This window comes from Nicotiana tabacum, chromosome 5 (genome assembly GCF_000715075.1).
Source record: "Nicotiana tabacum cultivar K326 chromosome 5, ASM71507v2, whole genome shotgun sequence".
Classification (NCBI taxonomy): Eukaryota; Viridiplantae; Streptophyta; class Magnoliopsida; order Solanales; family Solanaceae; genus Nicotiana; species Nicotiana tabacum.
Window position 1 is genome coordinate 104,374,335 of NC_134084.1, and position 11,780 is coordinate 104,386,114.

Consider the following 11,780-nt stretch of genomic DNA (forward strand, 5'->3'; position numbering starts at 1 on the left):
TTAAGTTATTTCCAGGCAGATGAGGAATCAAACAACAAAGCAATGTTAATCAACTTGGAGTTGCTCGAGGAACACATGGACTTGGCACATATAAGAATGACAGCTCAAAAGCAGAGAATAGAGCAGTATTATAATCGAAGAGTCAACCTCTGTTATTTCAAAGTAGAAGATTTTGTTCTAAGGAAAGTAACCCAAAATATCCAGAAGCTCAATGCGGGGAAGCTGGGCCCAACATGGGAAGATCCCTACCGGATTTCAACTGTCATCAGGAAATGTTCATACGAGTTGGAGAACCAAAATAGAGACAAGTTGTCTAGCAATTGGAATGTGGCGCACCTCAAAAGATATTATTGCTGATGAACAACACCCAATCCAAAAGTATGTGCTGCACTCTTTTTCCCTTCGTCCAGATTTTGTCCCAATTGGATTTTCCTAGCAAGGTTTTTAACAAGGCAGCGACAGAAAGCATACTACGAAGATAGCAATAATAAGACCTTTAATAGCAAGGCAAACAAGCAAGTTTCCACTCAGGGATGATTAGATAGTCTTTGGCTGTATACCAAATTCCCACTGGGAAGTTAAGTTTGCTATTGAGCAAAGGTTACTCGATCGTTCACGAGCACAAACCACTAAAGGATTGTTAGGTAATCTTTTGCTCGATAGCATAGATTCCTGAGGGAAAGTAAGGTGTGTTACCGAGTTGAGGATTATCTAGCAATTCATTGGTGGAATCTTTGAAGGTACAAGACTTCCAGTGTTCCAATTCGCATTATTCGCATTCGAACACTAGGGATAATGATATGAGGATACGGCATCAATAAATGCCACGTTGACCGGGAAACAAAATTCGGAAATATAAATGTGTCATCGGGGCTGGGGACTGTGCAGCCAGCCTGCAAAAATAAGTTGTATAAGATAGACGCAAGTAATAGCAATTTCTTTTTTAGCATAACAAATGCTTGTATACTTTTGAAAATATAAGGAATTAAATGAAATGAAATCCTTTTGTTTTTATCTTATTTTTGGACTGAACGATGAACTAACCTTTTCATTTGAAAGTTAAACAAGTACTTCAAATGCTAGTGCCGTAATAAACAGGAGATGTCCTCTTCAAGAGCACAGTAAATATAAGAGGGCCCTCTCTTATGAATATTCTCACATTAAAGGGTTTGTTTCGGAAGAATTTATGCCCGGAATCAAAATTCCTTCGGGGAAAAATGCACCCGAAGACGTACACGAAAGGATGCAAAAAGTGAACTTGCACAAAGACTTATAGAAAACCCTTACGTTAAAGGGTTGATTTCGGAAGAATTTATGCCCGAAATCAAAATGCCTTCGGGGAAAAATGCACCCGAAGACGTATATGAAAGGACGCAAAAAGTGAACTTGCACAAATACTTATAGAAACCCCCACGTAAAAGAGTTGATGCCCGGAACCAGAATACTTTAGGGAAAAATACATCCAAGGTTATACATAATAAGACGCAAACAGGAAAACTTGTGCAAAAATACTTAAGAAAAAGGAAGAAAATGCAAAGATTAAAAACTTGCATGGATATTCAAATATAAGTAAGACTCAAACAATACTAAAGCAAAAAGATGTTGTTATTTAAAAAAGCATGCCAAAACGGTGCAGATACAAGAATTGGAAAAAGAAAAGAAAAGCTAAACTGCAATATCTCCAGAATCAGGAGGAAGAGAAGTGTCCGCCCCCAGGAGAAGTAGTTGGATCATCGTCCTCCGTTTCCTCTTCAGTTCCTAAGAACTTGGAACCAGAAGCAGAAAGACCAGGAGCATCAGACTGTACTGGGAGCCCATTTTTTGTAGCTAACTCAAGCTCAAGGGCCTTAGCAATTTCGGCATCGAAAATAATGATACCAGCTTTGGCCTCTTCGAAGGTTTTTCTCCTCATGCTATACATAGCGTAAGTTTTCTCAACAATCAGGGAAGTCGTTCGGCATTTAAGTTCTTCTTTGCGTTGAGCTATCTCGGCAGAAATTCTTTCTCGGGTGGACCTAACAGATCTGAGTCTAACATCAAGGTCACGGATAGTTGAATTATAGAGCCTATTATGCTCGATAGTTTTCTAGTACTTCTCTTCCAACTGGGCATGTTTCGCCCCCGTAGCAGCAAGCTCTTCGATTTTGGAGTTCAAGGTTGCCTCTAAGTCAGTTATTTTTTCAGTAGTGGCAGCTCGCACTCGGTAGCAGCAAGAACAGCGTCATGGACTTCAGCCCGTTTGGCCTTGGCTAATTCAAATCTAACCCTTAGCTGGCCAATTTCTTGACTAAGCTTTATCATATCTTGCTCGCTTTGCTGCAAACGACCCTCTAATACAACAGCCTCAGCAGCTTTGGCTTCCAAATCTGAAAGGCGAGCGATACTTTGCTCTCGCTCTACCAAAGCTGATCCCGAGCGGAAGTAAGTTCTTCCTTATCACGAATCAAACTCGGAAGCAAGAAAGTTGGACTACAAAACAAGAAATATGAAACTCAGAATACATTCATATAAAAATAGAAGAAATAACAAAGGAAGAAAGGAGGGTACCGCTGCCGCATTGTACATGGCGTTGTTTAATAAGCACTCTCCCGAGAGTGCCCTAACCTTTTCCCAATCCTTCTCTGAAGCCAAAGTCTTCAGATAATTAGCAAACTCCACCGGCCGGGAAAGCAGGTTGCACCCGGTAGAGACCGAAAGGATAACATTCCTCCTCCAATGAGGATCTTCAGAAGGAGCAGCATAACTTTGCCCCAAATTCCCATGAACTAGGGACTGGGAGGAGGAACATATCCTTCATGATCAGATGTGACTTGTGGAGATGATATAGCAATTGTTGGTGGAAGAATGGATGAAGATGGAAATGTTGTAGCAATTGCTGGTGTTAGTGAAGATGGAAATGAAGCTGATGGAGTTGAAGAGTAAGAAGCAGTTGCATCAAATGCAGTGCTGGTTGTTGGATAATCACCAACCAAATATGGAAGTGACTCGGTACTCAGCCCAGCGGTACCGGGCAAAGCAATTGGGGACCGAAAACGAGAATTAGCATTTTCCACTAAATCAAATTCTCTAAAAAGTGTTGAGGTATCGTCCTCGGTTGGTGTAATTAACCCAACAGATTGAGCATTCTGTTGAGTTTATGATGAACGTTGCTTTCTGTGTAGAGAAGCCATGTCATCACTGGCTTCTCCATCAACGTCAATCATCACGGTGTCTATGACCGACCATGAAGGAGTTCTTGTGATCACAACTTCCGGAAATGACATAAGGGCAATAGTCTTCTCCCTCTTATTCTTTTCCCCGGTCATAGAAGAACGCCTTTTTTGTGGTTGTTTGTTCTCCGGATGGGGACTCCGTAATAAAACACTTGTGCTCAAAGCAGGTCTGGAGACACCTGCTTGAGTAAGCGCCTCCTGAAGTAGCCCTTCCGTATCAACAGGATCAGCCAAAACTTCCTCCTTGGGGACAGCAACTGAGCCCGCAGGTAGACCTGATTTCAAGAAAAAGATAGAAGGGGTTAGTCAAGTTATTCACATGAAAAATTGAAACAAGGCGAGTTTGAATTACCATGATTTTTGGCTTTCCACCTATATTTAGGGGCCAGTTCTTTCCACAAATGATTTTCGGGCGTTGTAATATCCAAAATCTTCTGAACCCACCGGTCCAAACCTTCGACCACCGGTAGGAAGTTGAAACATGCGAAGGGTAAAAACTCAATACGACTCCAGAAGGGTATTTAATAAAAATATCAAACAAAGATCTTACGAGTGCGGTTCCAAGCGGCCGGAAAGGATGATGCCGTTGTTGGAATGATATCGTTGATGGCGACTGCAGCGAACTGCTCCATCCACCCACAGTCGTTGTCATCATCCATGCTAGTTAACAGAGCATGGTGGCCACGTTTGTAGAGGTTTATCATCCCCCCACAGAAGATCTTGGGAGAATAGAGATTCATTATATGAGCTAAGGTTAGATATTCTCTAGTATCCTAGCACAAACGCTGAAGGCAGGCGCGTCTTCCATACAGAAAGACTTACTTGTGCCAAACACACTTGGTAACGGAGGTAAAATTCCGTAATCATGGAATCAAGCTCTTCGCTCAAAGAAAACGCACCCAAAGTAAAAGGCTACGTGTATAAATATGTAAAACCCTCTTTAGGTAGGTTCACTCGCTCCGATAGATCAGGAGAGATAATATCTAACTCGGGGCAGCGACTGTCTTCCTTCACAACAGGAATGATGGAAGGACGGATTGAAAAGGGGTACCTACTGACGGCCCATGTGCGAGAATTAGCAGTAGAGAATTTTTCTTCGAAGTCTTTTGCAGTAATAAGACTTCTAGGGATGATGGATCCTACTATTGGAGGAACAGAATCCTCAGCCTTTTTCTTATTCTTTGAAGAACTGGTATGCTTTGAGGAAAAAGCCATTATGTAAAAGGAGAAGAAGGTTTTTTGTTTGAAGAGAGTTAGAGAAAAGATAAAGAACAAAGATGCAAATCAAAAGTTTGGAAAATTGTGAAGTATAAGGGAAAAGGATGATGCGTATAAGTAAAATTTTAGCGGCTAAATTCATGGCCATGATTACATCGTTAATCGGCAAAAGTTTTGCTGAATCGTGGGATGACGTATGTTTGAGACATTAAATGCGGAGAGACGTGTGTCTAATCAACCGTCAGAAGCCTACGGGGGGAATTATAGAAATTCCCTCCAAAAGAATGTTTCTACCAACTTCCCGGTAACACAAAGTTATGTCGCTGGAAAGCAGAGGGACATCTGTATAGGGCAAAATATGATATGACACGTGGTCATCTAAAGGAAGGACACGTGGAACCCATGACAAGGATGGCCGAAGACCGAATACAGATATTCCGCTTGTCACCTGGAAGGGATAACGATCAAAGAAATGTGTTAAATGCCTTGCGCCCGGTAGCATTTAATAAGAAATATTCTGCAGCATTAAGAGCAACGGCTCATTACAAAAAATTTGGCATTTATGTCTACCGTTACATCTTCATCAATGACCCTCATAATTGACATTAAAGGAGGGTACAATCCTAGGACCTCCTTCCCTAGACACAACTATAAATAGTGAGCTTAGTTATCATTGTAACACACGAATTTCCTCGCAAACTTATACTACATTCTATACAAAGCTTAATACAATTTCGCTTTCTTGTTTTTTGTTCCCGAGACTGTCATCTCTGATGTTTCGTCTATATTTTAAAGATAAGTATTGCATAATTCTTTACTTATTTTAATTCCGGAAAAAGGAACTTTTTTCTTTTTATGTCCGAACCGGTCCTAAATTGTAGTGATCAAAATGCAAAAGTACCATTTGTACAAACCATAGTGAAATTAACATCCATCTGGTGCCACATTAAAACATCATCATAATAATTCTATGCGACTTCGTGACTTAGTAAGTTTATTTCTTCGAAATTTGTAGTGAAACCATATTATCAAAGTCAAGCTTATAGTTAGATTTCTACCCTTGATTCGAAATATGGCAAACAGAACTACTGCTATAAGGGGTGGTGGATTTTGAGGTGTTACAATTGATGAATATAAAATATTTATTTATTATATATTTTTAATATTTTATTTTAAATAATATACTTAAAATATATTTCGAATTTTGTCTCTTTCTAACTATTTTTGCAGAGAAAAAAAAGAAGAAAAAAGGATTATAAATAACAGAAGGAAAAGGCAGAATACTCGATGAAAGTCTGTTATGGCAAGCACAAGAATTGAAATGGCAAGATGGAAGCATATAATTAAAGTTTCGATGTATTCAAGTCCCCATCCTCAGACGTATCCAAACTCCTATCTTGGACATATCCAAGCTCATATCTTCATACGTGTCTAAACTCCTAGTCTTAGACACATCTAAGCACTTAATGCCTGCAAGACTTTTCTATAAATATAATGCAAATTTTTCATCGGAGAAAAAAGGAGAGACGTAGCAAGAGAACTACAGTTCTCTAAACTTTGGTCTTAAAATCTTTCTTTAACTATTTCATTTTTTTCTTGTAAGTTTTTGGATTTTCTAAGAGTATTGGTAATATTCTAGAATTCCTTTTCGTTGTGAGATTTAAATACTCCATAATGGAGTAATCTCGTTTGTTGGGATAGTTGATGAAACTTGATAAATATTTTTATAATATTATTTTAGTTTTAATACATCCTTGCCTTGATTTTTTTTTTTTTTAATAATTAATACTGTCCTGAAATAATGGTTTCTAATTAATTATTTTTATCACTTCTGTATATTTTCTTTAAGTTATTCTTATATTATTTTTGTAATTCTCACGGGGCAAAATTAATATATAATAACTAATGAATAAAATAGTAGAGTGAGAATAATTTTTGTAAAACTCTTTTGTTAAATTTGTAATCTTGTTTGTCTCGGTTTTAATTCTCACGAAGGAATTGTTGTAGGCAAGATTACTGATTTTTGGTAAAAATATTCTTACGAAGTTTTTACTACCTTTTAGCAGAATTCAGGCAAAAAAATATTTCAGTTTGATTGCCACTAGTTTTAACTCAATTAATTACATAACCTCATGGAGTGCTATTAATTGACTTTTTCTTAGTTAGAAAAATATAATTGCATTAGCAATAAACAATTCTTCTTTAGAGAAATACATGTAGAAATTGAGATTTTATTGTAATAATATTATCAAGTGAATTCAACGATTCCCAACTCTTTTTAAATTGTAAATCTTTCGGAAGTTGTTCGGTTTTCTTTAAGTAATTAACAAGTTTTAAAACCTCACTCACCTTTCATCAATTTGATTCTCTCAAATAGTAGTAAAATATTAAAAGTCTCTAGCCTAAATTAACCAACCTCTATGAGATGATATCATAAACTATACTAGAATTTGACTCAATACGAGCAGAAAAATCCTACGCATATTGGTCTCGTCAACAATTAAAACTGTAAATACTAACAGAACCTACCAAATGTTGTTCAACTTCTGGGAATATTGACTTAATAGTATAATCAAAGCAATAAAGGTCACGTACATAAGTAACAAAGCATTACCAGAAACAAAGATATATTTCATGCCGGTCAAGATACATGAAAGTCTACATGTGTTGGAGTCCATCCAAACATCTAGTTAAGGAGATATACCTAACAAAACCAAAGCAACCAAATGCCTCACTCACGAGATATCTTAAGATAATATAGGTTCCTGTATCTGAATTTGATCGAAATTTGTAATAACAATTACAATGCTAGAAAATGGTGTCATAATTTCCAAAAACTAGGCATCCCTTGACTATCAATTTCATTTAGAGATCCGCTCTTCCTGGATATCTGGGGAAGGGAATGACATCTCGAATGTTTTCTATCCCAGTGGCGAAAAGAATCATTCGCTCAAAGCCTAAACCGAAACCACTGTGTTTCACTGTACCATAGCGCCTCAGGTCTAGATACCACTCATATGGCTCTAGTGGTAAACCCATCTCCAGTATCCTGCAATTAAAAAATGGAAGATTCTCAGTCCAAATTCCATCATTACTTCATTGCAATTACCTTAAGTTAATTCATCCCAGTTCACCTTAAGGACAACAAAGGGTAGGCCAAACAAACAGTTAAATACTGGAATTTAATCACCAAATATGTGAACCAGAAACAGAATCTAACTCTCTTCTAGCAAATTTGTCATACCTTGTTCTGAGGACCTCATAATCCTCTTCTCTTTGGCTTCCTCCAATTAGTTCTCCCACCTGCAGAGGAATGAAACAATTTGTTCATGCAGCAGCAGACAAATTTACTCATGAGCTTGAAAGAGAATTGGATAGTGTCCCCCCCCCCCCCGGGGGGGAGCCTGTAAGGGCCCCACTGCAGGTAAAGCGTATCTGTTTCTTTTTATTAAAAAACAGAGCTGATCTTTTGGCTCCAACTAACTCTCATGTAAAGCTTAAGGCATGCAGCCTGGTCAGACAGACAATCTTTTTCCCTATATCTAAAACATGGCTTCATTCCGTTGGGCAACAGTGCTTGATTCAGTTTAGCACCAAAAAATTTACATTTCTTCACGTACAACATTCTAGTGAAATCAAGAAATAGCAACTCCATACCATTTGGATAACATTAGGAAAAGGATTTTTCCGAAAATTATTAGAAAAAGGTTTGAGAAACAAAAAGGATTAGATTTTTGTGTGTGTGTGTGTGTGTGGGGGGGGGGGGGGGGGATTTATATATTGGTAAAAACACCTTTTCGAAAATAATCGGCAAAAACTTCTTGAAAAGCTTAAACAAACACTGGAAAAGCTATTCGAAAGGTTTCAAAAAATTTCCATGGACAAACACCTTAAATAGATCCCATGCCATTTCAAACAGATATTCAGCTTACTGATTTTTTAAATAGGAGTTATACGCATTAGCAGCAATAAGTTGAGCTACTTGCCATCAAAATAAATCAAAGCATCATTCATCTAGACGTTTTGGAAATGCAACCTGCCAGTGGGTGGATGGTGCAGGGAACCTATATTATAAGAGTAAAAAGGAAAAAGGTATTTCTTCCAACAGGCCAGCTGATTCAACAAGCCTACCTTAGGAACAAGCAGATCCATGGCAGCAACTGTCTTCTTGTCTGCATTCACCTTCATGTAAAATGCTTTAATCCCTTTTGGGTAGTTGAACACAATAACAGGTGCCTTAAAATGCTCTTCGGTCAAATATCTATTATCAAGGCAAATCATGGATCAGAATAGCTATAGGAATACATAAAGCAGATCCAATAAGTAGACAGCGGACAAAGAGTACCTTTCATGTTCAGATGCTAAGTCAATACCCCATTCTACTTTATTTTCAAATTTCTTCACTTTGGCTGCTACCTCGAGAATGGCTATGGCTTCTGTATAAGTTATTCGGTAACAGTTTGATGAGGCAACCATTCTAAGTCTACTCAGAGCATCTTTATCTATAAATTTAGTTATAAATTCCATGTCATCAAGGCAATGGTCAAGTAACCACTGACACAGAAACTTCACATATGCCTCAGCACAATTCATATCATCCTGCCAAAGGAATACAAATTTTGATTAATTGAAAGAAAAAACTAATTCCGGCCAAAAGAACCCCTTCAGAAACTCTATGAGAGTGTTACACGTAGTATCTGACATAACCTCTGCTTCATTGCCATACATGTATAGCTCATATTTAACATTGAACTCAAAATTTAATCATGTAAGAGACCAAGAGTTTAAATCTATGTTTGTCAAGGCAGCCTACCAGCCTCGAACTCTTGACCTAGTGGCATGAAGAGGACTCTCTCAACCACTATGAACAAGAATGGCCGGTACCAAGAGTTTAAATCAATTCCATGTCTCAGTGAAACTTCTGGTAGCTAAATATTAACTGTCCAAACATTTTGCTCCAGAAATATATATATAACATCATGATGCTATAACTACATGAATACCTGGAGATCTGCAAAAGCTATTTCAGGCTCCACCATCCAGAACTCCGCAAGATGCCGAGAAGTGTGGGACTGTTCGGCTCGAAAAGTTGGTCCAAAAGTATACACACTAGAAAGCGCACAGGCATAGGTTTCAACTTGGAGTTGGCCAGACACAGTCAAGAAAGCTTGCCGTGCAAAGAAATCCTCAGAGTAATCAACCTTTCCATCCTTTTTGGGAATACCAGCAGAGAGTCTACACCTTTCTCCCAGTTTAAATCTCTCTTGCAACTTCAGTAGATTCTCTTTAGCTCTTTGCAGCTCAGCAACTGCAGCACTGATTTGCTTGTTGATGTCCACAATACTGCCACCACTTTTCTCAATGCTTGCCTTATTAGCTTTTAACTGAGCAACTGCCTCACCTTTCCCTTTGACAAGTTGCTCAGCAGCTTTAATCTCAAATTCTGAAGGAGCAGGATTCTCTTTCAGCTCCTTCTCCAATTTTTCAGCTTCGTTTATCAAAGTAGTAACTTGGAACATCTCACCAGCACCCTCACAATCACTTGTTGTGACGATTGGAGTGTGGATATAAAGAAACCCATTCTTCTGGAAGAATGTATGGGTGGCATAAGCTAAGGCATTACGGATTCTTGCAATGGCAGAAATCTGAAAATGAAAAATGCTGGATTACAATCAAATATATTTACATACATACTCTAAATAATCCACCATTCGGTGCCGTCAGCAAAAAGATACTGGTGGAATGGAAAATTTTTGACAGTGCAAAATCAAAGTTTGAACAAAAATTTTGGCAAAATGAGAACGGTCCACAATCTACATCACTTGGAGATAAATTTTGGAAGGGGCAGTTTTAATGGAAAAGTTCATGTGCTAAACCCAAGAAGGACATGAACGTTCTACCAAAACCACTTCTTATGTGAAATGAATTGCATCCAAGGTTGTGGCCTAACAATTAGAGTGAAAACCAAGGGAGAAGAATCCACCTAAAAACTAGGTTATTTCTTTCCATATGTCTAACCTTATAGACAGAGTTATCCATGTATTGGAGTGGAATAGTGGAAGTACAATGCTTGTCACATACCACCATATTCATATATAAACAAAGTAATTAAATAAGAGTTTAACTAATATCCACCTAGGCCGATAATTATTTTTACACTATCATGTCACATTTACCTGTTTTAGTACATAATCTATCTTATTTCAAATTACAAATTCCACTTTTTATAGAGGATACCTGTAGATATGTTCCGGATAACCTGATAGTATAAATTTTTTCTTATTTATACAAATTAAACTCATTAAATAAACAAATATACTCCGAGTCCACTAACTCTGAATCCGTAGAAATCGATAATCCGCCTGTTAAATAAATTATTGGACATCAAGAGTGGAGCAAATATAAAAATGAGATTAGCTAAATACCGTGTTAGTTCGGGGGCGAAGATGAACAAAATCCCTTAAAAACTCAAGCGTTAACTTAGTTTTCGGCAATGGATACTTGGCAGCATCAACAGTACCGACAGATAAAACCTTCTGGACACGAAGTTCAACTTTTTGCTTCGCGCCTTCAGGAGGTACCTTCAATTCACCTTCCACGTGTACGCAAGTACCAGTAAGTACCAAATCACCGAGCTTGTGAACTGAAGCATCGACGATTACTTGGAGATTCGCCGGGCAAGAGCCGTCGTTCACTTCAAGGAACGCGAATGAACCTTTGCCTTGTTCTCGGCCTGTTTTTACCCAGCCGCCGATTTTGACCACATTTCCGGCGAGTCCAGCTCCGCCGTCGGGACGGCCGACGATTGAACGGATCGGGACGCGTTGGGAGAATTTGGCTTCGTCTACGGTGGCGGCGTTTAGGGTGAGCTTCTCCACCGCCGGCGGCGTTGAATCAAATGACATTTTGGAAATGTGGGATTTGTTTGGCTTTGAAAAACCCTAGGGATTACCTGGTAGTTATTATAGTTGGGAGTGACACTGCCAGATCGGCGTAAATTTAAAGCTTGTCAAATTGAAACGAAACGGTCTAAATAAAATGAAGTTGATCTAACAAATAAATATTACTCCCTTATTCCAATTTATCTCACTTTGTTTTGTAATCAGTTGAAAAAATAATGATACATTTATATATTTAATAATAATTTAATTCTAAAAATTTTATTTTACTCTTACAGTTATAGTCACAAAAAATTTTAAAAGTTTTTCTTTTTATTTTAAACTTCATGCTCAATCAAATATTATCACAAATTTTTTTCCTTTAGCTCCTATTCTGAATTTCTTTGCAATTATTTAACAAATCCGTGTAGACCACGTCGAATGCTTGTCAAAGTTAAACCCTTTTTTCTAA

The 11,780-nt window shown here is 38.0% G+C and overlaps 1 protein-coding gene across 1 annotated transcript; it reads right to left on the reverse strand.

Annotated features, from left to right (window-relative positions):
• Nucleotides 1-7,040: 7,040 nt before the first annotated feature.
• On the reverse strand, nt 7,041-11,502 carry LOC107799901 (asparagine--tRNA ligase, cytoplasmic 1). The gene is made up of 6 exons (XM_016623028.2): nt 10,856-11,502; nt 9,434-10,075; nt 8,776-9,029; nt 8,562-8,691; nt 7,675-7,733; nt 7,041-7,479 (listed from the first exon to the last, which is right to left on the reverse strand). Exons 1-6 carry the CDS (start codon nt 11,333-11,335, stop codon nt 7,296-7,298), a joined length of 1,749 nt encoding a protein of 582 aa, XP_016478514.1. The 5' UTR covers nt 11,336-11,502; the 3' UTR covers nt 7,041-7,295.
• Nucleotides 11,503-11,780: the final 278 nt, after the last annotated feature.

Excerpts from the sequence above, each read along its gene's own strand:
- LOC107799901 (XM_016623028.2), bottom strand. The coding sequence starts at position 11,335 with ATGTCATTTGATTCAACGCCGCCGGCGGTGGAGAAGCTCACCCTAAAC. Across the intron at positions 8,692-8,775 it reads TTAGCATCTGAACATGAAAG|ATATTTGACCGAAGAGCATT; the intron begins GTACTCTTTGTC and ends CCTTGATAATAG. Across the intron at positions 7,734-8,561 it reads TGGATCTGCTTGTTCCTAAG|GTGGGAGAACTAATTGGAGG; the intron begins GTAGGCTTGTTG and ends ATTCCTCTGCAG.